Here is a 26,973-nt window from a genome sequence, read left to right on the forward strand (position 1 = left end):
CTCCCAGGAATTGTTTGTCAGACACGATACATGTTCTAACTGCACCTATATATGGAGAGGATCTCCATGCTTACATTTCAGACATACACAAGTAAATTCAAATGTGTCTCTTGGTGTCTCGGAAACATTCATTTTCAGGAAATGGTTCAAAACCACAATTCAAGAGTGCTATGCACTTTCTATAATTATGGCGCACAAGTCTGAAATGCTATGTGAGAATCTCATGGGGGGGGGGAAACAAAATCACAAATGGGCATCAGAACCCTAAATTGTTCTTTGCCCCATGAATTGCAGATGCAATTATGCAAATCGAGCAGAAGCATGTACATTTGCTAAATAGGCATCAATCTCCACAGGCGAAGCTTAGCACAGCAGCCTCGAAATGGATGACCTGTGATGATGTAAAAAAACCAGCATTTCCCAAATTGGCAGCCTCCAGATGTTTTGGACTGCAATTCCCATCATCCTTGGCCATTGGCTGATGGGTATTGTAGTTCATAACATGTGGAAGGTGCCATGCTGGAGAAGGCTGGTATAAGGCAAGGAGGAAAGGGCACCATTTCCCTGACATTCTCTCCAATGCTCCAGTCAATTAGTTCCTACTAGCTGTAGCACGTCAAATGGAAGCAAAATTATTCCAAGGCCATTCATCCAACCAGTATACCCCCAGGGGTGTGCCGTGAGCAGAGGCTTTACCGTTCATTTTCATCAACACTCACTTTTTTTTTAGTCAAAGCCATAAGCCTTGCAACTCAATCACTTCAGTGTTGGGGAGAGCTCCATGCGTGCCCCCCCTTCTCCGCACTTCTGATCTGGGTCACTGTCTCTGTATGACCCACAAATAATTTGACTGCGGCCACCAAGACTGTGATATGACTGCACTTGAATAAATAGAGCCTCCAGCGGCAATTCGCTTTGATAAATATTATCACACACAGGAAGGGTAACCTCACTGTCTTTTAACCATGCCATTTTGAAAATCACACTTTCCTTTTCTTGCACTGGTGCTGGGGACCAAGTAAATAAATATGTGATGGAACCTCAGAACCGCTGATTATATCTATTCTGCTTTTATAAGGCACATTTTTCATGCCTTCTGAATAAACGGTGACACATGTTAGAAGGCAAGCCAGCGTGAAGCTCAGCAAAGAAACAGTGAGCGACGGCATGCTGCATCCATCTCCCTGTTCCTCACATCGCTTGACCTTACACAACGGGGGACAGCCTACAGGAGAAACAATCTCTGCGTCTGAAACTATCACTAACGATAAACAAGGAGCTATAAAAAAAAAAAGAGCATTTGAATCGGTTAGAAACTCACTGAATCTAAAATGATATCTACTTTGGCTACATTTTCAAAATGATTATTTTGTCCCAAATAACCGGGCAAAGCTTAATGATTACTACCACAATTCGTTCCAGATGTTTACCGTTCTTTTCTGACGTCCTCAGAAAGATCATGTCGGCTGGGACCCGTTGGTTCTGCATGACAAAAAGTTATTGAACGTGCCGTATGCAGTCTTAATTGCAGATACAGCATAAAGCGAGGAGGGTTTTTGTTTGTTGTTTTAAAGAAGGATATTTGTTAGAATAGAGGGCTGTTGTTTTGGTTTTGTCCCACAAATGGCTCTGATCCAGCTTAAGTTACTATGAAATTAAGTATTATACAAGTGGGTGGCTTCAAATTAAAATGGCTCCTTCTTCTAGGATAGCCTTCCCCAACCTGATGCTTTATCCAAATGTTCTGAACTACATATGAACATTAGAAGACCTGTGCTAGATGAGACCAAGGTCTATCTAGTCCAGCACTCTGTTCACGCAGTGGCCAACCAGCTGTCAAGGGGAAACGCACAAGCAGGACATGAGTGCAACAGCACCCTCCTGCCCATATTCCCCAGCAACTGGTGTATGCCTCTGATACTGGAGGTAGCATCTAGCTATCAGGACTAGTCACCATCAACAACCTTCTCCTCCTGAAATTTGTCCAATCCCCTTTTAAAGCCATCCAAATTGGCGGCCATGACTACATCTTGTGGTAGTGAACTCTATACTTTAACTATGTGCTGACTACAACTCCCATCATCCTCAGCCAGCCTAGACAATGCAGCTGGGAGAAGCCAGGTTGGGAAAGGCTGTTCTAGAGGAAGCAACTTTGGGAAGAGACCACATGGCGTGGTAGAGAAGTCAGGGGGAGGAGGAGGGGAAACCCGCCCTCCAGCAAGAATATGGTTACCTCAAAGGGGCTTCCCCACCCCACCCATTTTCAAGGATGCAGCCTTACTTTTCAGCCATACGAATCAATGGAGACTGCTCTGTCTCCGCTGACTTGCATGGGGGCGGGGTGGGGAGAGAGGCCACATCCCCGAAAACAGCAGGGAGACAGGAGGGGAGTCCATCACCCACCAAGGACCCTTGGGGCAAGAGGATCCTGGGTGAGGGAGGCGGGCTTTCTCCCAAGAGCCATCTTCAGATGTGCACAACTTCTCCTTTTCTCCTTTGAAAACTGCCCCCATCTATGCCCTCAGAGGAGTCCCTGCTTGTGCCAACAGCATGAGCTGGGCCTGCTCTGAAAGGGAACACTTCCAAAACTTCAGAAAGCAAAGCTCAAGTACAAGACAAAGCAGGGGGATGCCTAGATGCTCTGAAAGCCCTGCAGTGGGTGTGCGGTGCTGCTGCGTCGGTTATATGATGCAGCAGCCACCTCGCAGCCATCGTGGGGCTTTCCTGCGAAGCTGCGAGTTTTAAAAAACCAGGCATTTACCCCGACTTTTTCGTGTATCTGCCATTTAACCTCGCTCCGGCATCGCGGCAGAGGTGTTCCTGGGTGGAATGAGACCCGTGATTGTTCTCGTCCGCCCAGGCAGAGGGTGGGTCTCAGCAAGCCGAATGGCCTCCAGGAAGCCCACGCCCTCCCTCTGCGTTGGGATTAGCTGCCACCCCCACCCCCCCGCAGAACAGTAAGTGGTTTTTTTAAAAAAATGCAGCAGCAACCCAGGGCCATCAAGGCAGGGCCCGGGCCTTTCCCAAAGGAAAGCAGACTCCTTTCTGAAGCCCCAAACTGGGTTCTGAAGCAAATTTCATTTCTGGGCACATCCTGAGACAACCCATTAAATATAGTTTACTTTGCCAGTCTTTTCTCAATCCAGACATACCTTTTCCACAATGATAAGGTCCCCCACTTGAATATTAGAACTTTTCACCTTGACTGTCCCTGTAGGGGGAGGAAATACACAAACATTAACTACAGTCATCCTGCTCCATTTATTTCAGCACCATTTTTCAAAAAAGTGTGGAATCCACACCTTTACTTACACTGCAATATTCAATAAAAAGAAATTCTGATAGAATTTTAAATAAAGTAAAAGAACTTTTTTATTATTAATTGAAACCATGGACCAATTCATTGGACTGCAGACGGTTTTTGTTTTTTAACATAACTACTTATAAAACTTGCAAACACCAAGCAGAAATTTTAAAATAATGATTTGTCCTTCTCGTTCAAACAAGAGGGAATAGCCTCTAAGACAGCCTTCCCCAACCTGGTGCCCTCCAAGTATGTTGGACTCCAAGTCCCATCATTTCCAGCCAGCATGGGCATCCTGTCTGGGAATGATGGGACTTGCAGTCCAACACACCTGGAGGATACCAGGTTGGGATCCATGCTGGCAGGCAATGATGGAACATGCAGTCCAAGGGCTTCTCTAAACAAGTGATTTATAGCACTCTCGTGACTGGCCACTCACGGAAGTTTATGGGTCTTAAACAACATCATGAACAACTAGGATATTTGCAAATTCTGCTATGAAAACAACCACTTTTAAAGTGGTAATATCCTACAAAAAGTGGGATCTTCTGTCACTAGATGGCGCTGTCTCAATGGAAGTGTACGGAGGGGAAGTATTTAATTCAAACAACGTGGCTGCCCCTCTCCGTCCATGTAATTAAGCCCATTGCAATCGTGCCAAAAATCAGGAAGCACAAACGCCCCAAGTAAGCAACACTATTTCCCCTTAATGTAGATGTCCTAACACATCTGCAGGGCACCAGGTTGGGGAAGGCTTCTCTAAGATGATACCTGCTCCAACAGGGGTTTGAATCTCTTTCAGTTCCGGGGCCAAAAGGAAAAGGATTGTGGCCCAAACAAATACCAGCATATTTGCCAATGACTAAGCCTTAGAAGAACCATTTCAAATTTGGGGGGAAGAAACTGGCACAAAAGCCAGGAAACTACTAAATGAACCATGGTCAAGGGAAAGGAAGTGGGGCCTGGTTATTGGGCGTTGTCATCTGGAGAACCCTGGAAAGCCAGTTTAGGAACCCCTGGAGGGCTGGATTTGAACCTAGGGCCTAAGGTTCCACGCCCCATCCAGTGCAATACCATACAAACGCATCATCTTAAAAATTTTCTCATGCAAATTTAAAAATAATTGTAATTTAAATATAAATTTAATAAGAGATGATCTTTCAGGGAACCTGGCCCCTAATTCTTTAGGTCACTGAATGTTAATACCAACACTTTGAATCGAGCCCGGAAATGGACTGGCAGCCAGTGCAGATGGAAAAGTACTAGAATAATATAATCACATTGGCCAGTCCCTGTTAACAATCTTGCTGCCCTATTTGGATCAGCTGAAGTTTCTGGACCGATTTCCAAGGCAGTCCATGTATAACACATCACAGTAATCCAGACAAGATGTTAACAGAGCATGGACTGCTTTAGCTAGGCTATCTCTGTCCAGATAAGAACATAGTTGGCATATTGGCCGCCCTAAGCTGATAAAAGGTGCTATGTCCCCACCCACCCCAGGTCCAACTTGTGCCTCAAGTGACAATGCTGGATCCAAGAGCATCACCTAACTAGAAACCTGATCCTTTAGGGGGAGTGAAACCCCCCTCCATAAAAGGTTGAACATCACTTAGCCAGGCAGTCAAATTACAACCTCTTGCAGAGGTTTCACATAAATGTTGAATAGCATGGGGAATAGAATAGAGCCTTCCTGTACCCCATGGCATAGCTACCAAGGGACAGAGCAATAATCCCTCAGGTACCACCTTCTGGAATTGGCCATCCAAGTAGGAGCTGAACCACTGCAGTGCAGTACCTCCAACTCCCAGCTCAGATAGCCCATCCAGAAGGATACCATGGTCGATTGTATTGAAAGCTGCTGAGTGGTCCAAGAGAATCAACAGGATCGCACTCCCCCTGTCCCTCCCTTGGCAAAGGTCATCCCATAGGGTGACCATTCCAAAAGTAGGCCTGAAACCCAATTGAAATGGATCTAGATAATCAGTTTAATTCAAGAGTGCCTGGAGTTGGCCAGTAAGTACCTTGCCCAGGAAAGGGATATTAGCAGCTGGCTTATAGTCGTTAACATCTTCTGGGTCCATGTTAGGCTTTTTCAGGAGCGGCCTAATAACTACATCCTTTAAAGTGGCCAGTACCACTCCCTCTCTCAAGGAGGAGTTGACCACCTCCTGGACCCAGGCAGGCATCCCTTCCCTATTAGATGCAATAAGCCATGATGGGTAAGGGCAAGCACATAGGTGGTTTACCAGGCTTGGCCAAGCACCTTGTCCCCATCCTCAGGCCTCAACAACCGAAACCCATCCAATAAAACTGGACCAGGTGGTGCTTTGGGCACCTCCGCTAGCAGAATTGCACTAACTCTGGTGTCCAAGTCATGATGAATGCGAGCAACTTTATCTTCAAAGTCTCATGCAAATTCGTCACAAGGCACTACTAAAGTTTCCACCATTCTCTCCCTTATCTAATTTATTTATTGTATTTATATCCTGCCTTTTTTCCTCCAAGGAACTCAAGGCAGCGTATGTAATCCTCCTCCTCCTCTCCATTTTATCCTCACAACACCAACCCTGTGAGGTAGATTGGACTGAGAGTCTGTGACTGGTCCAAAGTCACCCAGTGAGCTTCCATGGCCGAGTAGGGCCTAGAACCCGGATCTCCCGACTCCCAGTCCGACACTCTAACCACTACATCACACTCGGAAAAAGCTCCACTGGATGACATTGAGAAGATTCAATGCTTCTGGAAAATAACTCCCGCTTTGCCATCCTCACTGCCACAGAGTAGGCTTGATAAAGAATCTAACCTATGTTTGGTCAGACTCAACACGACCCTTGAAGGCGAAAATGCAGCTAACACTAGCAAAGGGGAAATAACCTCTTCATGGAAAAGTCTCAGTGGAGATGTTTTCAATGGTTCTTTGCAGCCCTGGGCATTACAATGACTAGGATGCATTTAATATGCAAACAGAAAGTCAAAGTAACACATTTCCAAGAACCAGCAAAATGTACCTAAGCATCAAAGGCAGGGTGGCCTTACACTCCATGACTTGCAAAACAGAGCACAAAAGGTTTGGAAAAATATTTTTTTTATACAGCTGGTAAATTTCAATGATCTGTATCAAAGGAACACTCTCTTGGCAGGATGTCTCTTTGCATTTCATAGGGATTTTTTTTAAATATATATATATGTAAGTCTCACTTACTAGGCTCTGTAATCTTAAAGGGTTGTGAGGGGAGCAAGAAAAGAAAAAAAACAACCCTGGAATTTGAAAGCAACAACCTAAAAGAAATGGTATCAAAACAGGAATCAAGCCTGAAAAAGCAGTAGCAAAACTGGGCTGAAGGATGAATGAATAGGAAACTTAAATCTGATCTATGCAAAAGAGTTTAAAATTACTTTCAGAAATTCTTTTTGTTGATCCAGAATGAAACAGAAAAATAAGTTAGAAACACAGCAAACTCTGGATCCCAATATAAAATTAAGATCTATGTTTTAATTGTGATTTTAGACTGTAAGCCTCTCAGCAGGGCATTGCTGTTTTATTTGTATATTCTGTACAGCACCAAGTACATTGTTGGTGCTATATAAATAAATAAATAAATAAATAAATAATAAGGATCACAATGAATTTATGGTTTACAACATTGTCAGTTTACCACAATAAAGAATGCATCTATCTTGTCATTTTGTCTCTGCTCATCCCATTCCAAATAAATAAACAGCCCTGTAAGGACAAGCAAAACTGATCGAGGGCTGAAGTTGCCTTCTCATATTTATGTTCTACCCATTCTCCAATGACGGCATCCCCTCATTTTGTCCTCACAACAACCCTGTGAGGTGGGCTTATGAACATCTCTCAGCCTAATCTGAGGAAAAAGGCTCCATAACATTCTTATCTCGGCACCATCCCAGTGTCTTTCCTGCCCCCTACATTCTGCTCCATGTGACCCGTTTGCATAATTGCCCCATGACTCCAAAAGGGAAGGGCAAGACTCTTTCAAAATCCCATGCCTACATGATGGGACATTGTGTGAAACATCTACGTCATAGTTGAGATCACCATAATATATGGACCTAGAGCAGTCTTTTTCTATAAATGGGTGGAAAGAGAAAAGCCATTCCTGGGAGAGATGTATCAAAGCAGGTCAGACCTCCAACAAATGAAGGGCACGGAACCTATTTTCAAATGAATGCAGTCGATTTGCTGACCATTTTACATGTTGCTGTGAGACAACACATTTAAAAAGGAGAATTAATATGCCCCTGTATGCCCAGACAGCCTTTGAATTCCCAGGGTATGAAGAGCACACCTTTGTATGAAATTACGTAAGTATTGCTGCCAGCTAGTTTTTTTGAGTGAATAGTTGAACCCGGCCAGATTGTGGTTAATCTTAACTACGGTTTGTTGGAACAAGCCAACTTCAAACCATAGTTTGAGGCAGGGGCATTGAACCTTATGCAGCCCTCTTTCTGGCAGAGTCAAAGGCAAATGGGACAGGACAAAAGGGGTGGGGCAAAAATACAATAAATACCAGCCCATTTTAGCTTAAAGCTCTTACAGCCAATAACTAAGCCTTAGGAGAGTTATTTCAGTCTTTTAAAATGGGGGGGGGGGGAATTTGTATGCACAAAAACTGAGAAACCACCAAATGATGAGCAGTCAGGGGAAAGGGGAGGCAGAGGAAGCAGGCATGGAGATCTGGGGAACGCCAGAGGGCCAGACTAGGGCTCCAAGTAGGCTGGATTTGGACCCTGGGCCTGAGGATCTGCACCCTGGCTTAAGAAGTTGGTTTGTTTCAACAAACCACAGTTTAGGAGTTGGATGTAACACCCAACTGTGGTTAATCTAAAATGAGTGGAGATGTTATATAAACAATATATTATATAAAACATCTTTTCACCCCACTTTTTTGATATTTTGTATTTCTAGTAGTTGTGTGCCATGTGCATTATCTACGTTTAATTAGTTCAACTGCTGCCTCCTGTATTGGAATATTCTAATCTAAAATGGAAGCATATCTCGTTGCAGCTGTGCCAGAAGAGAAGTGCTAAAGTTCACTGCAGTTGTAAACCTAAACCGTGGTTGATCATGATATGAGAACTGGGCATATAGTCTTCCCACTTCTTTTAATCCCCCAGTACACAGTGGGCCTGATCAGACAACACACTAAGCCGTGGTTAGGCTTCTAACCCCTTTGCAGCAAGTGGTTAGTGAGCGAGTTTAAACCGTGGTTATGTAGCCACCATGGTTAGGAATGGTTCACACAACACACTAAGCCATAATGTTTAGCTCAAAATGCTTAACCATGATGGTTTGGCATGCTGTCTGAACAGGGCCAGTGATATAATTATTCCAAGCAATTTGTCAGGTCCCATATGCTCCGAACGTTTGTTTTGCGAGAAAGATGCTTGTTCACAGATACATTTCTGCGCTGCTTAAAGCCATGAGCAATTTACTCTTCTGCTGGGAGACTCCAGAGCTCCACCTGGGCCAGAAGCAACAGAAAGGGCCGCTAAGCCACGTGCAAGGCAACAATCCCCCCTCCCCAGCTGACCCCCTCTGCTTCTCCAGTTGTCAACAGCATTTGATTGAATTGCAACTCCTGCTGCTCTGACAGTCAACTAAGGGACGCAGCAAGCAGATGTGAAAAGCTGGAGCCAAACAGCTGACCTCTCGCTGTGAGCTTGCTGTAGATCTGGGAGTTCACTTCCTTGTCACGCATGTAGCATCGGATCTCTTCCACAGCCTCACGGATGATGGTAACGGCGAGCACAAAACCCTAAAGAGATCAGGAGGGAGAGGGGGCGTTAAAAGAGGGTGGATAAAGATGCCACTCAGGGCATAGAAAGCTACTGAATGTGTGGAAATACGCAAGAATTCTGTGGACTGATAAAAGAGGACTTTTCATCAACACCATCAAGGTTTTAGTTCAGAACTAAGCTTTGGGAATAATGATAATAATAATCGATAATAAGCATTAGAACTGGATTTCAAGGGTTTAAAGAGCTTTGCTTACATTATCCAGGGCTATGTGCAACTATGTAGCGGTATACAAAACCACAGAGTTCCGTTTCCTGGATCTAAACATTCATTCATTAAAAGAAGGACGTGTCTAGTCCTCTGGAATGCAAAGATGAACTTTCCAATTTTAAAAAAATAGCTAGCTCTTCCTCTAGGACAGTGGTTCTCAACCTGGGGCACTCCAGATGTGTTGGACTGCATCTCCCAGAATGCCCCAGCCAGCTGGCTGGGGCATTCTGGGAGTTGTAGTCCAACACATCTGGAGCGCCCCAGGTTGAGAAAGGCTGCTCTAGGATGATATATGTGGTCCTCCCAACTTTCTCCCTCACAACAATCCTATGAGGACATTTAGATGGAGACAGGTCACTCAGTGAGCTTTGCAGCTGATTGGGGATTCGAACCCAGGTCTCCCTAGTCAAAGTCCAGCACTCTACCCTACGGGTGGGGAAACTTTTTCAGCCTGTGGAACGTATTGAAGCTAACTTTCTGGGGGACAGATGCCAGTGGTGGGGCTCAGCCCCCTCTCTAATACACACAACCACGCACACTCATTCGTGTTCTCAATCTCACTGCCCCCAAGAAGCAGCCAGGCTTGAAAAAAGCCTCCCATTGGAGGCAACAGGAGGCTTTTTTCAAACCTAACTGCTGCACAGTGGCTGACTTTCAGGTGTGGTTGCTGCATGTGAGAAGGAGATGGCTAACTCTTCCCACTCTAGCTGTGCCCCTATGTTGAAAATCTACCCTACCTCCATACAGCAAATTTGCTTGGGGGGATTTTTTTCCCCATTGGAGCCCAGCAAGAGCAGCCTGGAAACGACACTTCTCTGAAGGGGAAAGGAGAGAAGCAAACCAGAACAAGGGAAAACAAACCGGTTCGTTTGCTCGCTTGCAAGACAATTCGTGGCTTAAAACAAACCATGGTTAACATAACCATGGCTTAGCCTAACATGCAAACACAAACACAACCTATGCTTGTGGTGCACCTAAACAGGATCCCACAAAATGGGGAACCCCACAAAGAATGCCAAGAAGCCAAAAGCAGTGGGGTAAGCAAAATATATGTTTTATTCCACACAAATAAACAATTTCAATGCATTTTGGACCACCTGCAGGTCCTTCTTCAGGGAAATCTAGAATCATAGAATTGTAGAATAGCAGAGTTGGAAGGGGCCTACAAGGCCATTGAGTCCAACCCCCTGCTCAATGCAGGAATCTACCTTAAAGCATCCCTGACAGATTGTTGTCCAGCTGCCTCTTGAATGCCTCTAGTGTGGGAGAGCCCACAACCTCCCTAGGTAACTGATTCCATCTAGAGAACTTTGTACAAAATTTATATTATAGACTTGAAACATGACCCGGCATACCGTGATGTGTGCATCTGTTCACACGAACTCAACGATTATGCACATGCCTGCACAAAGTGCTACAACTTATGGGGCCATGCATGCAATCAAGAGATCTGCAGCACATTGCTACATCTACTCAGAAGTACATCCCATTGAATTCAATGGGACTTATTCCCAGGTAAGTGAGTCTAGGAGTGCAACCACAATCAAGTTACATCACTTTGAGGGTGCGGGGGACAAAGATTGGAATTTTTGCCTTTTAGTCAAAATTACATGATGCCTTTTTAAAAGACCCACCACAAAATATAGGAGTTAGGGTGGGAAATCTTGACATTTTAAGTTCTTGTTTTTTGTTTTAAAATACACAACCACCAAAGAACATTCTCAGTCTAGACACAAGTTGTAACACGTCTCTTAATATTTTGTATTTTTTGTTGTTCCCTGCCTTGATCCGGAGGGAGAGGCGGGTTATTATTATTATTATTATTATTATTATTATTATATTATTATTATTATTATTATTATTATTATTATTCTACCTCTACCATGGAGTGGGAAGAATTGGTTACTTAAATGCAATTAAGCCTCCAAAAGGAAACCAATCTGGCCAACTAATTTCAAGGCATATTTGCACTCCCTTCCACGAACATTAATTCGGAATTATACTATTACAAGCCCTCCAGGCTTGGAATCCCTTTACAAAGAGATGCAAATACTACAGAGGGATACATTTCAACTACACAAATTTGGAAGTCATTAGTATACAGTATGAAGCAAGTCCAGAGGGACTCGGGGTCAGTATTTCTCATTTGAGGGCACTAAGATACCATCTTGTTAAAAGAAATGTCTGACCCCCGTGACAGAAACCTCTTCTGGCACTTTAATGCTGCAATCCTACACACCATGACGCAGGAGTAAGCACTACAGACTATTTCAGGGTGGCATTTTGTTCTAAACGGCTACTTAAAATACTATTATTACTCATTATAATTCTCAAAGATAATTCAAAAGCCTAGTTCATTCTTACTGTACACATTATAACACACACTAATAATGATCGAGATACATTTGGATATAAGAATTTCACATCATCATTCCCAAAAATATCCCCTCATGGTCCACCTCACAGACTCATTTCAACTCAAGTTGTCATTCTGCACCACAAATGTCTGTATTAGCAGCCTACAACAAACAAAGCCCTTTTATCTCTCTCTCTCTCTCTCTCTGGCAGCTCACATACTGAATTCTAATGGATCACGTGTTGAGGACGAATCACAAAGGCCTTATAGATTTGGAGCAAGCTTTCCAAAAACCACTAACTAACCTCCAACACTCTCTCTGTTCCTAGCCATGACAAAAGCAATAGTGCAGCTAGCAAGTGAGCGCCTAAAGCATCCATTCAATGTTGTATAAAATGGGGATGGGGTGGGCATCATGCAATTCAGGTTCCAATTTTTTTGGCTTTCATTAAGAAGGTGGCATGTTAACTTGAGCCCATTATTCCGTGTCCTGCACTCTGGGAGGATCGAGAAGAGATCCTGGCCCTCCTCTGTGTGACAACCTTTTAAGTATTTGAAGAGTGCTATCATGTCTCCCCTCAATCTTCTCTGGATCCCGGGAGCAGGGAGGGATAATCCCTCCCTTGTCCCAGGATATCGCCTTACCCTTTTAGCCAGCTTTTTCCACAGTCTCAGGATGACCCCGAGACCGCGGAACGTGTGGCTTAAAAAAAGAAAACATTTACGATTTGCATTCGAGCGCTCCTTCTCCTTTAAAAAAAACAAAAACAAAATGGCGGGCGCAACATCCTCTTCCTTCTGGGACGTAACGCGCCGTGTGTAGACAGAGGGGGGGGATCTCGCGATAACCATATCGTGAGATCCTCCCCCCTCCGTCACGCTAGACCTGGTAGGTCTAGCCATGGCCCTAGTTTTAATATCCTTTGAAAGACCCTGAACCCAGGTCTCCAACACATAAGCTTACTACCCCCGGCTCAATAATGTATTGTTAGTTGTCCTAACAGGAATAATTGCTAAAATGTTCTCATGACAGTCTACTTTTCCTGCAGTTAGCCCAAGGGAATCTCCCTTAGCCATACATTTAGAATGGCTCAGTTATGGGATAAATTACTCTTTGGATCAAGTGTCCTCTCGCACTCCTCCAGGTTTTATTTCTGAATGGCAAACCTTTATTAAATCAGTTTAAAAGTCAGACCTGAGCATCTACAATTCCCAAACACATAAAGGCTTCATAAAATAAGCTAACAAAAACCATTTTTAAATTCCAGCATTACTTGGATCTTCCAGATAAGGTTAACAAAGGACAACTTGTACTCAGACAGTGAAACTTCTGTTGAATAAATAAACCTGATATTACCTACCAGTGGAACCCAATATGTGTAAAGAGCACCGAGCCTCATTTCAGGAACAAATTGAGAACAGGCCAGAAACAAGAAGTAGAGATTGAAGAAGTACTTGAACTGGTTGAACAGCACCTAAAAAAAAAAAGAGGGAGGGGGCAGAGTGAGTGACAAGAGACAAAAATTGTAGAAGCTCATCTATGTTAACATGGCTGCCCACAGAAGTTTTTCAAAGCTTCTAAAAAAGAAAAAGGACTTCTTAGAAATAAAATTGTTGCGTGTTTTTAAATGGAGGAACATGCATCAAATTAGTTGGGTCACCTAAACAGTACAACAGTAAAAAAATCCAGAAACAGGAATAACCAGTACTTGAAAATCTTCCAATTCTAAGAGTAGAATTCAATGGGGCATTTATGCCCCTGCCAATTCTCTTGCGCCCTTGCAGGTTTGGTTGTGCAAGCGATAGGTCCCACCAATTGCACTGTGTGAGCAGGACCCACCACGTGCGCAGCTGAGATTTAGCGCTTCCCTGAGGAAACCTTGAAACAAGTGTAAAACCAGATTTCGTGATTGGGACAGGTTGGCAGGGCTCCCTTATGTGAACTCTGCCAACCTGTCCTGTTCCAGAAACAAATGTTTTGGCTCCTTTCCAGTTGCTTCAGAAGCATTAAGTCATCTTCCGCAAGTGGTGGGTGCCGCTTGTGGATGGGAATTGGTGGGGCATAAGAGAATCCCAGAGGCATATGCACCTCATTGGATTCTACCCCCCAAAAGCAGCTGTTAACGCAAAGACATTTGGATAGCATGTCCAAAGGCATGAAAAATAAAAGTTTTCAACATAGGTTTGCCTTTCATGCTAAGGAGTTAAGAAGCTGGGTCCCAGCTCCTTGAAAATTATCACTTGCTCTGAAGTATGGCAGTGTCATACTTCAATGTTAAAGCACTGGCTGCCTAAAGCTTGGTACATAGAAGAAATGTTTTTAAAAAATGACTCCCAGGTATCATTGCAGTGGAAATAATCCCTTCCAGTCACATTGTCAGCTACTCTAAAATGTCTGACAGCCACGGCTTCTCTGGAAAAAGCTGCGGAAAAATTTATCAGCAAATCACAGCTCGGAAGCTTTTGTAACAACCATTTTCGGATGCATGGCCTGAACAGAGAGGGTAGTCAAATCGAGATAGATACACAGAGAGAGAAATACAATATAAGATCCAACATATTAACATGGTGATGACATAAAATCAACATGGTATCTTGACAAATAAAATCGAACCTATTGTATGTCTAAAGAGATCATTGGTTTAGTCTGCAAGGGAAGAACTTGTGCTGGAAGAAAATATGTTCTAGCCAGAGGTGACGGAGGCCCTTTCTACACCATATGGGTGTAGAGGGAGGGAGGGGGGAGGATCCTGCGATAATCTGATCACAAGATTCTGCCCTTAGTCCAAACGAGCAGGCGACATCCCAGGAAGAAGGAGGGATATCGCACTCACCATTTTTTTTAAACAGAAGATGAGCACACGTGTGCTCCAACTAAAGGTAAGTTTTAAGAAAAACAAAACCCACTCCCAAACCCCCTCTACCCTCAATGGGCACCGAGCGCCTGAAAAGCTCTGTACCCATTTCCCGCCTCGTCACATTTACTTGCGAGGAAGCGGGACTAAGCTGGGATGGGCGCCCAAACATCTCCCACAGTCTAGGGACGCTCCCAAGACCATGGGAAGCATCGGGGTTTCCCAGGGATTACTTATCCCTGGGAAAACCAGTGTTCATCGCCACTTGCCCGCAGAAGTCCCTGAGTGTCATTTGGATGCACAGGGACGTGGCCATGACCAGCCTGGATTTTGGGGCTGGTGTAGAAACAGCCTAAATCCAGTAGGTAGTACAGGCAAAGTGTCTTGAACCAGCCAGATTTTAGGATCTCCAGACTAACTGAGAAAACTTTAAGAGAGAACACTATCCCCCATCTCAGGGCAACAACCATTTGGAAAACACTCCCTCATGTAGTTTGAAAACATGGCTGAAGGCACACTTGTTCATCCAGGCTTCCCTGGGCCTTAAATAAATTAACTATGCCCCTCCATTTTACTGCTCTTTTATTGTTGTTGAAAGTATTTTAACACTGTGTTTTCATGCTGTGTTTTAATATTGTATTTTAATGTTATAAACCACTGAGAGATTCTATTATATTCAGTGGTATATAAATGTTACAAATAAAAAAATAAACATCCATTTTCCCAACTACAGTGTTTTTTTCAGGGTCCATAAAAACAGAACGAGCAGTGTGTCTGTGTTGGTGTCTACAGAGCATAGAAGAAGGACTGCAACTGGGAAAGACTTCAAGGACATTATGTAATTCCTCACCGCTTGTTATCTCAAAAGTGGCCCTACATGTCTTCCGCAATTTCAGCCCCTTCCCTCCTTTCCAACAGGGGATGCAATTGAGAAAATCCTCAAGGAAGAAATACAATTGCCACTCTTGTACGCAACAAGCCGATGAGGTGAGCAGATGGGATGGTAAAACTGAACTTCAGCTAAAGCAGAAGAGTAACTTGACCCAGTCTTGGTTCCAACTCCCTTAATCCCCTTCTCCAAATGTTCTTCCAGCACTTAAGACTCTACATATTAATAGGAAAACAAAGTTGTTTTTCAATTTGACATACGTACCCCTGGTAGAAAAGTAAAGAAGTTGTATTTCTGGTTGTTGATGACATTGCGTGGGTATCTCTGGTCTCTCTTTTCCGGATGGCCAAGCCAAACCGTCCGAGGCCTTGGGTCTCTTCTTCCGCAACATCTTAGACACTCGCAACACCTGTAGAAAAGTGACAATTATACAAACTTGTTATCTTGAGAAGAACTAACACACTAAATATAAGAAAAGTACTGGACCAGACCAAAGGATTTGGATTTCAACAGTGGCTAACCCAACACTTCCAGGAGCCCACAATGTGCCCAGGTGTCCGACATTGCAGTCCTCTATTTGAAGGTGTTCTCTATTTGAAGGCCTTTCCAGTTTAAAGATAAAACAGGCACATAGATCCCTTGGTCAACCTCTCCTACTATGATGAGATGGGTTTTATTTCTATTTAAATTCTAGTTATTTCTAAATTTGTCTCTAGCCATATAAATTAACATATGCAAACGTTGTGCAAATTGGTGTCCTCTTTTATAGTGATGCATTTCCCCTTTTTTGGAGCTACTAAGAAGGAAAACAGAGTGGTTTCTGAAATTAAAAACTCTGAATCTGAGAGATCTGTATAGATCTGAAATTTTTACTACTCCTGTGACTCAGGAACTATTTGCAGACACGCCCCTACAATAGCAGACACTCCCCCACTTATCACAACTACATGGAAACACCAGGCAGAGCCCCCCTGCCCCAAATGAACTAAGAATACAAGGATGGATTTGAATGTTACTCTTTTCAGTCGCCAAAGATTATCACAGGAGACAATTAACTTGCTAGAGGAAATTCTGCAGACACTATCTTCTAACAAGTAAGCATTTGTATATTATGCTTTTGTTAGAAACCAGTTTTATATGATTTTATTAATACTGCATATGTATTGGCCTCAGTTAGGGTGACCGTATGAAAAAGAGAACAAGCCTCCTGTACCTTTAACAGTTGCATAGAAAAGGGAATTTCAGCAGGTGTTATTTGTATATATGGAGAACCTTGTGAAATTCCCTCTTCATCACAACAGTTAAAGCTGCAGGAGCTATACTAGAGTGACCAGATTTAAAAGAGGGCAGGGCATCTGCAGCTTTAACTGTGGTGATGAAGAAGAAATTTCACCAGGTTCCCCATATATACAAATGATACCTGCTGAAATTTCCTTTTCAATACAACTGTTAAAGATACAGGAGCCTTCTCCTCCTTTTCATATGGTCACCCTACTTAGTGCCCTCTTCCTCTTTGTTATGATAAAAGTTTTTAAAACTTACACATGGGCATAGGCCCTTGTAGCAATATGCCTAATTAACCTAATAACAAAAACATATTTTAACATTACGTGTTATCTTAATGTATTTTATTATATTATTGTTACAACCCTCTGAGGAAGGCCTTTGAATAAAGTACAGGCCGAAACATGTCAGGCTTCATGAAAATAAATTATTTGCATCCTGAGAACCTGTTTCTCCTTTTTTCTGACAATGCATAAGTGGCCACTCCACCACAGCAAGACATGAAGGCATAAAAACATAAGAAAAACACCTGTAATGTTGGGTGCTCTCATTCCCTGCCTCTATTGAGTCCAAGTTCCATAGTATCAAAGTTGCTAATAAATTCCAGCTCAGTGACTTTACTCTACACTCTGGCTTTGAAGGTATTTTTGTTGAAGTATGGCAGCTTTTAAGGTCTGCTCTAGAACATTCTAGGATGTTCTGGCGATTGAGCTGAACTGAATACTGCTCATTTTGCAATGCTTCCATTTCTACAAGCCATGAAAAATGTTGCTGAGTGGTCATAGAGTTCTGGTCCTCCACAGTTCCTATTCTATTGCAGGAAGAACCTACTAAAAGGAGGGACTTCCAGATTTGAGGTCACCCTACTTAAAATCATGGGTGTGTGATCATGTCTCTCCTTTAATACTACAAATGTGCAAATAATTATACAGACAGTAAAGGCCAACCCCTTGACCATAAGAGATTCTGTTTGACTCCACTACGTCTGTCTGACAATTGCCAACCCTATCTTCATAACCTTATGGCAGCTCAACTTTGAACTCTACCTGCCTCAGGATTGTATTCCTTCCTGAAACTTTGCATGTACACGCGCACACACCAAGGGAACCATCCCACTGGTTTAAGGGCTAGAACGTTGCTTTTAAAAGTACAAACCACAACAAAAATTCTTACTCAAATTTTTACAGCTGCACATGATCACATAACACACTCAGCTCTGACACTACAAAAATATAGGCATTGCAGGCTAGCATTTAATACCAGGAGTTTGGGATCACTCTAACTCAATGCGAACAATTCTGAAAAATGTCCCTGAAGCACATGTACAGGCTGCATAAACTTCTCTCTCGCTTGTGTTCCCAGAGAAAGAATCCCACCCCCCCAGTATACATGCAGAAACTCACCGAACTCTGGCCCTTATCCTAGGTCTTCCCACTCCTACCAAGTCCCAGCTGCCCTGGAATCCCAGAGGGAGAAGATTGACCTGCTGATAAGGGCAGAAAGCCATTGCTCTATTAAGATCCTAACTAGTTGTTTGGTTCTCCTCTTAAAAACTATGGGCCCAATCAGAGACTACCTTCCCAGAAAAAGCCAATTGTTATTGACCATTCAATCATTCCTTGAGCAAGGGCTGATTAAGTGTCAGCTCTTGATGGTATAAAACCTAGGCTTCTTATCGGTGTTGAATGTTGCTAGTTCAGCCTTGTCTTTCTGGAGATTTTGCTAGTCAGGTGGAAGCCTCACCAAAACCGGGGATACAAATTTCTCAGTAAATATGCTTAGGATCGGACTTCATGAGTTGCCAACTTTTCATCTGGTGTCTGTAGCAGTGCATTTAACAGTTGTAGAATTGCACACATTAGCAGATGAAATCAATCTCTGTGCCTTGAAAATCTCTTCCTGCTGATTACTGGAGAGCAAGATGCAGAAAGGTGAGGAGCTGCTGAGGTGCGTGTGCTTTCCTGATCAGTTGGCAACTGTTGTTCCTATCTTCCTGCTATTTGCACTGACCTTCACACCTGGGTGTTGCTTTCCTGGCTAGTGGTCTTTGCTAGTGCCTCATTTCTACCTTGTGTTTTCTCTTGCTCATTGGTTGTTAGAAACTAGGCTTTGCATACTAGTCTTTTTGTCTGATTCTATGAATTGCTGCGGTCTAAAGCAAATGCCTGCAGATACAATGCCCAGAACCTTCACAGTGTCATAAGCTTTCCAACAGAAGGCATTTGCGTGACACCCAGTTTGGCTCTACCTCTTATTTCTTTTCCATGTTTTGCTCTGGCAGCCTGCACAGCACATAGCACAATGGTGTTGCAACATAGGGAAGAAAATAAAAATCTTGCTTTGTCAATAGGCCTTTTGAACTCATCACATCATCTATAAAAATCTTGCTTTGTCAACAGACATTTTGAACTCATCACATCATTTATCCGGTAGAGAGGAGAAGCTCTTATTTCAGAACACGCCAGGGGAATCTCTCAAACAGTCATTTCTAAATTCTTTCTCAGTGAAGGTGCAATCCTATGAATGTTTAGACCAAAAAAAAGTCCAATAATTCCCACCATTCCCCAGCAGAATGCTGGGAGTTGTAGGACTTCTCTGTTGAATGTGCATAGAATTCACATTCAAGGAAGAAGTATCTTCCTTGTATCCTAAGGCATTCTTCTTCCCCTATCAAGGATTGGCACTCAGTCCTTCCTGGAGCCAAGCTGTCTGACAGAAACATTTTTCTCCATGCTTGACCATAGTAACCAGCGTGAGGAAGAATTCTGTGTAACCTCAGAAGTTTGTGCACTGCTTGTAAACATAGGTTGGTTCTGAATAAGTAGGGGTGCACAACCTCGTTGAAAACGGCAGGGGGTGCACAAAAGCTAGGAAACCACAGAACTATTGGTGGCCAGGCAAAAGGGGGTGGGTCCTTCTGGAAAGCCTGTAGTTCCACATCCCTGTAGTTAAGTCTGCAATCCCATGCAGGCTTACCTGAGAGTAAACCCCCTCGGAATTCCATGGAAGGTACGTTGGGGTAGACAAGGCATAGGATTCCACTGTAAGGGCGCAATCCTATCAGGATGGCCATAAGCTTCCAAATTTGGAGGTTTACGGATATTCAGTGTGAAGTGGGAGGAACAGCGGAGGAGCCGCTCTGCATTTTGGGCACTGCAGAACAGGAGAGAAGGAGGCTGGGGAGGCCCAGCATAAGCTGGCTTCCCCACCCACCAGCACACACCCTTTCTCTCCTCTCCGATGCTGCTTTTTCAGGCTCAGGGAGGCAGCCGGTGCATTTGTCTCTGCACTGATGGTGAGGAGGAAGACAGCTCGGATTCCTGGCTCTGAGATCAGAATGGTGTCTCTGACTTTGGATCCAGGAATCCTAAAGGAAGATCTCGTGTTGCATTTAACGCGAGATCCCTCCTCCATTTACATGCGTGCAACGCCCTCAGAAGGAGATGCATCGCGCCCGCCATTTTTATTATTATTAAAGGGCCAGCAGCACATGAACACTTATGTGCAAAAGGTAAGTAATTTTTTTAATTTAAATTATTTCCCCCCCTCTCCCTCTCTGCCCTGATGGGTGCAGCTCCTGGCTCCTCGCAAGGAATTGCATGGAGCCGGAGCCGGGTCAACCTGCAGCACCCGGCCACACATTCCATGGTCTCGGGCTTAGACCAAGACCTCAGAAAAACCGGGGCTGGAGGGTAGGGCGAGATCCCAGGGCAAGGGAGGGATCATCCCTCACTGATCCCAGGATCCCCTGTGCGTCATGTGGATGCACAGGGATGATCCCGGGGATCGCCCCGGGATTTTGCCCCGTCTAGCTATGGCCTCAGACTCTGTCTAGGGGGCCTTAGGATTGCTCCCAAAGTTATTCTTTTACATCCCTTGTGAATTGTGTTTGGCTAGAGCAACACAACTACTCATTTTTGACCCACTCTTTAGGCTTTATGTAAGCTGCTTTGTTCACTCCAGAAATGTGAACCAGAGAGCTTTATAGTGAACAATAAAATTGCTCTGTTATAACCTCCCATTCACTGCTTATTTGATTTCAGTTGTTAAAGACAGATCTGTGTCCAATCTTTCCAATTCCAACAAAATGCACAGAGTACGCAGTTGTACTTTGTCACTGTACTGTTACTGATAAGGATGACTGAGCCCAGCTGGAGCACTGCCTTCAGTCAACACTGCCGTGTACACTGCAACACCCTTCGAGTCCATATTGTTTAATGATTGAAGCAAATCTATTCTCTAATGGGTAGAGTTTGCACGGGCTCAGATACAAAGCGCCGAAGCAGAACTTGTGAGCAGTCCACGGTTGAGATTTAATTGTACTTTTGTTTAACTTGAGGTGGGTTTAAGATCCAGAGACCTCCCCTTGATCGTAAACTCATCATCCCCTGTCACGCTTGTCACATCAATTATACTGGAAGTAAAAACAAATAAAAATTAGAGCTAAGAGATGCAATCCCATGCACACAGATATGGAAGTAAATCCTACACAGAACTTGCAGCTGAATGTGTGTGCGCGCATGTGTGCGTGTGTGCGTGCATGTATGTATTGGCCTGTTTAGTCACTTCTGAATAAACGTGTAGGATCAGGCTGTAATGCTGCGATCCTACACATCTTCAACAGGAAGGAAGCTCAATTTAACTTCAAGGAACTTATTACTGGGTAAATGTATGTAAGATCCACCTAACATTTTTTTTAAAAAAAAATTGGCATTAATTCATATGAAACTCCTATTGCTCCTGTTCTAAGCCTATTTGCTAGAGTCTGAGGCTTCAGTCCTATCACATTTGGAAGTAAATTGAAATATGTAGGACTTACTTCCAAGTTAACATTGGGAAGCTGCATCCAGTCATACTTAGGCTTAGCCAAGACCCAATGAAGCAATGGTACTGAAATTAATCCCACTGGTTTCAATGGGTCTACTCTAAGCATGACTGGGTCTGAATCCAATGCACAGGGGGAAAAATCAGGCTATAAGAATGCAATCTTAAACAGACTAAGGCTGAGTTCGGACGACACGCTAATCAACGCTTGTTTCCTATTCTGTTCCTATTACACCCACCCACACCCAGTTGATTAGCGTGTCGTCCAAACTCAGCCTGAGAGTGCAGAGTGCAATCCTATTCACATCAATTTAGGAGTAAATCACATTGATCTCTAAAGGTTTAGGCATATCTAACTCTGCATAAGATTGGACTGTAATTAAGGAGTCCTGTTGGGCCTGTTCAGACAGCACTTCAGGCTCTGTGGTTAGCAAAACTATGGTTCTCTGGGGTTAGTATTAACCACAAGCCATGCTGTTTAAGCCACGGTTAGAGTCGCTAACCCTGCTGCAGACTGGTTATTGAGTGAGCAGGGTTTAGCAAAACACATCACACAAGACACCTTAAACCCTGCTGCTTAATCAAAAACCTTAACCAGAGGGTTTTAAGATGAGCTTCGGCTATGGGGCAGTATATAAATGTAATAAATAAATGTCTTCTGAACAGGCCCACTGAATAAGATGAGGCCTTAATGAACGTTAAGGATCATGCTGCATGGTTTCAGTTCTATCCTCAGCTACTTAGAGCAGTTCCAATTTAACTCTATGGGGCTACTTCTGAGTACATAGGATTACTAAGCTGCAAAGGTATTACAGTGCTGCTATACATTAGTGGACTGTAATGTAGTGATTAGGGCCAACCCAAATATTGCTTTAATATTGTAATTTGCAACCACAGCTATTATTATTATTATTATTATTATTATTATTATTATTATTATTATTATTATTCCAGGTGTTCAGACAACATGCTAAACCATGGTTTGGCCGTTAACCGTTTTACAGCAAATGGTTACTGAGCGTGTTTAAACCGTGGTTATGTAGCCACCATGGTTAGGAATGATTCACACTAAGCCATAATGCTTAACTCAAAATGCTTAACCATCGTGGCTTAGTGGCCATAGCTGGACGGGGCTTTATCCCGGGGCGAACCCGGGATTCTCCCTGTGCATCCAGATGACCCCTCCCTTGCCCCGGGATATAGCTCTCCCCTTTGGCCCCGATTTTTCCGCGGTCCCGGGCTAAGCCCAAGACCGCAGAACGTGTGGCCAAGTGCCGCAGGTAGACCCAGCTCCGCGCAATTCCTCACGAGGAGCAGGGAACCGCACATGGGGCGCAGTGCTTCTCAGGAGCGCTGTGCCCATCGGGGGAAGGGTGGGGGGAGCGGGGGAAATAATTTAAATTTAAAAAATTACTCACCTTTTGTGCATGAGCGTTCGTGCGCTGCTGGCCCCTTAATTAAAATAATGGCAGACGCAATGCCTCTCCTACTGAGATCGTCATGTGTAAACAGAGGAGAGATCTCGGGTTAAACACAATGGGAGATCTTCCCTCCTTCGTCGTGGGATAACAGGTAGGTCTAGCTAAGGCCAGTGTGTCACTGAACAGGATCTGTGTCTCAGCCCAGACCCATGGCTTGATCCTAGCTTGTTTTTGTTACTGTCTACCCTGAAACACAGGCACCCAGCAAGAGCAGCCTTAAAATGAAACTGCTCTGAAGGCTGGCAAAATGGGCTGGAGAGAAACAAATCAGAAACAGGGAAAATAAGCCGATGTTAGCTCATCTGCATAACTAAAGCAACAAAACGTGGTTAACATAATGGCTTAATGTTACATGAGAACACAGCCTGTCTTAAATGGGTCCCCAATATTAGATTAGTAAAGGTTTGGTTTTTAAAAAAAAATGTAGAAAGATTAAAAAGAAAAAAAATGAGACATCCATTTTTACATTAAAACGTATGTAGGTTAATATCACAGGCACCCTGTGCCACAGAAAAAAATCTGGAAAAATCTCACATCTCCATTCTTACAAGTCAAATATCTACCTGTCTGCCCTGAATAATGATGCTTGTCCATTCCACTGAGATTCAGGCACGCAATTAACTTAGTGATTAAAAGCAAACTAATTTCTATTTTAAGAAGAGTTCAGTGCTTTCAGCAAGTAGAATCATCTCTGATTTGCACACTGCAAAACAGGAAACACTTTGAGGAGTGACAAACAATGGGGGAGGTAGTGTGTGTGTGTTTTCTTTTAAAAATAAAGTATCACATTCCTGCCTTTCCACCTCACTGCCTGCAAATAAGCATAAGAGAAATCTTATCTGCTAAGGAGATGCTTTTAGACCCTCCACCCCACCCCTAAAGACCAGCAGCTGAAAAACCCAGCTAGTTACAAGGACTTTTTTTTTAGCTTAGCTTAAATCAGAATACTCCACAGGCAGCAGAAAGATTGATTTACAAAAGAAGTATTTTTTAGACCTTCAGTTGAGAACAAATGCAAGACGATTGCCGTGTTGGGTCAATACTCTCAGCATTAAATATTTCAGTAGGAAATATTTGATGAAAGCCAAGAGAGTGCTGTTGGTTCTTTTGTGTGTGTTTTTAAACCAAGGTCCTGACATTAATATTTAAATTTGGTATGAACTCCCAGGTTTTGCTTCTCAATAAGGATCTCCCTAAAGGAGACTGAGGAAGCTGTGATTTTCAGAAAATCACAGAATTATAGAGAGGGCAGGGGGCTTGGAAGTCATCTGATCCAACCCCCTGCTCATGGTATCACCTAAACTCCAGAATGCAACTAGAACAGGCTTGACAGTTGCTTGTCCAGCTGCTGTTCAAATACCTCCAGTGAAGGAGAGTCCAACATCTCCTGAGACAAGTCTTTCTACTGTCAAACAGCTTTTACCATTAGGACATTTCTCCTAATGTTTAGCCATCATCTGCTTCCCTGCCATTTTGACCCACTGGAGAACAGAGAGCAAGGCAGCTCCACCTTCTACATGACAGATATTTGAGGACTATCTTAGCCCTACTCAGGGCTGACATCAAGGGTAGAAGACATGGCCAGGCACCTGCTGAGGGTCCACACCCCAGCAAGGGGACCATGGGTAAGAGTCCATTGGAGTTGCTCCTCACCACCCTTGCAACCTGCTTGTTCACCTGTCCCTTGCTCTGGGCCAGGCAATGGTAGTGTTGAGTAGGAGGTGCAGCAGATGCCACCGCCCACTTGCTCCCTGACTTTCTGCCTGTCAAGGAAACAAGTGGTAGCAATGATGAGAAAGAGGTTGAGGAGGAATAGCAGCCGGTGACAAGGGTGGTGAGAAGGTAAACTCAATAAGGAAGGAGGCCACTGTTGTCTCTTGCCCAAGGGCCCTCCAAACCCTGGAGGTGTCACCGGTTAAGCTGAACATGTGAGGGCACAAATGGTGTAGGTCGTGCATGCACTGGCCCTACCCCCAAGGTCCCCATCTCCCAGCCTTTATTAGGAGCATGGACGTTTGAAAGGAATTTCTGAAAGAAGAAACCCTACATGACTGGGTTCCCAATTATAAGAAGGGTTTGTAAGGGCCAAACAGACATAGCTGCTAGATACTGTTTTAATTTAATGTCTGTTAAATTTATTGTCTCCCTCAACACTAGGGTTCTGATCTGCATTGGGGCCCTACATCTACTCTAGAGTAAAAATGGGGGGAGACAAAGAGGGCACAGTTCTTGCAGCTTTAACTGTTATGTTGAAGAGGGAAAATCACCAGGCGCTGCATGCATACAAATGACACCTGCTGAAATTCCCTTTTCTATACAACTGTTAAAAATACAGGAGCCCTGTCCTCCTTTCCATATGGTTACCCTAGGGCCTGGTTAGGAGTGAAAGCCTCCCAGTCTATTGGAGAGATAAAACACTATTCCTTACGAGAAAAGGGCAAGATAACATATAAAGTTGTACTTGTTTTATACCAATTAAAAGTATGTGAGAGGGTTACTCTAGAAGCCCGCGCCCCCATCAAGGGGCCCACCTTTGTTAGCTAGCGCCTGCTAAAATCTACTCACTGCGTTAAACTACACAGATCTACAATCTGCATTTAGGAATTTTGCGAAGTCCACATTTTAGCTCAACAAACTCACTACAGTGCTTATTAGCAGAGTAGAGTTTGCTTTGTAGATATTTTTTTTAACCTTCAGGGAGGCTTGCCCATATTTAACTTTTTTAAAAAACAACAATACTCAACTCTCAGGGAGATTTGCGCAAATTCGCTTAAAGCTTATTTGCAGCAACTACTGTGTGTACTGTGAAATTGTACAGATCTCCCTGGTGAAAAAATATATATTAAATATGTGCAAATCTCCCAAAGATGGGGGGAAAGAAGTGTCGTTGTCTACGGAGGTGATGAAGTGGAGGAGTAAATTGACTAGTGTCATTTCAAGACATAACAGAGAGAAGATATCATTACTGAGATCACAAGGAGCTACCAGCTTTTTCACCACTCTTACCAGGGCAGCTCTGCAGCCATTTGCAAGAAGCCATGTACAAGCCATCGGGCCGGGTTTACACATCACAACAAGCCATTCTGAAAACAAGCCACCCTGAACAACCCAACAAAGAGCCATGGGTAATCAGAGTGGCTTGTGAATGGTAAACCAACCATACTTAGGAAACCAGTCCGGGTTCGAAAGTCACGACAAGCCACCCTGAAACAAACAGCGCTGACAACCCATTGTGGGTTGTCATGTCATGCGAACCAGGTCAATGTCTGATTGGGCCTGAAGTACATTTAGTTGACCATGTTCATAATCTCCCTTCAGATCTCCATGCTGAATACATGAAGGTTGAGAGTGAAGGTGGTGGCGCACGCTGGATGTTGGGGGTGGGTGCACACCCCAAGATCACTACACAGTTTGTGCCCTTGTGTCCAGCTGGCTGCTTGAACAGAGCTCCTGTATCCCCTTAATCTGATTTTCTCCCATCTGAGAACCCCAACACTTTCCAATGTTCTCCTAAGGCTATGTTTCCAGATCCCTTATCATTCTAGTTGCCCCTCTCTGGATACGCTCCATTTTGGGGATTGGGACTCCACTCCTACTCCGGAAACAGCTCCTTTGCTTTAGCAGTCATGTGAGAAAGGTGATCCCTGAACTGCAATGATCTATTTTCATGCATGCTTCTCTTCACCTCTAGTCAAGCAGAACTCGTGCCGTTCTTGATGTTTTTCTACATCAAGGTGACACCTCAGCTGTTAAAATAGCTATCAAGCACAGTATAGTAACGTATTAAATGAGAGCTAAAGCGTGACAGAACTATTAAGTCAACACCACACTGCAGCCCTATCAGCTCACCAAGATCCCAAATTACAGGAACTAATATCGCAGAACTGGGATCTCATTTGGAAAGGACCCAAATGACACATTCCTCTGAATGTGTAGCCTCACGCCG

At 43.7% G+C, this 26,973-nt stretch overlaps 1 protein-coding gene across 1 annotated transcript in view; it reads right to left on the minus strand.

Annotated features, from left to right (window-relative positions):
- ATP9A (ATPase phospholipid transporting 9A (putative)) overlaps positions 1-26,973 on the minus strand; it is a 114,418-nt gene that overhangs the window by 67,565 nt on the left and 19,880 nt on the right. The window contains exons 2-6 of the mRNA XM_063146343.1: positions 15,703-15,847; positions 13,056-13,169; positions 8,979-9,087; positions 3,153-3,211; positions 1,431-1,482 (exon numbers count right to left, since the gene is read on the minus strand). Coding sequence (XP_063002413.1) covers positions 1,431-1,482; positions 3,153-3,211; positions 8,979-9,087; positions 13,056-13,169; positions 15,703-15,847 — 479 coding nt within the window. The remainder of the gene's footprint in view (positions 1-1,430; positions 1,483-3,152; positions 3,212-8,978; positions 9,088-13,055; positions 13,170-15,702; positions 15,848-26,973) is intronic.

The sequence above is a fragment of the Elgaria multicarinata genome, chromosome 1 (genome assembly GCF_023053635.1).
Source record: "Elgaria multicarinata webbii isolate HBS135686 ecotype San Diego chromosome 1, rElgMul1.1.pri, whole genome shotgun sequence".
In the NCBI taxonomy this organism is placed as follows: Eukaryota; Metazoa; Chordata; class Lepidosauria; order Squamata; family Anguidae; genus Elgaria; species Elgaria multicarinata.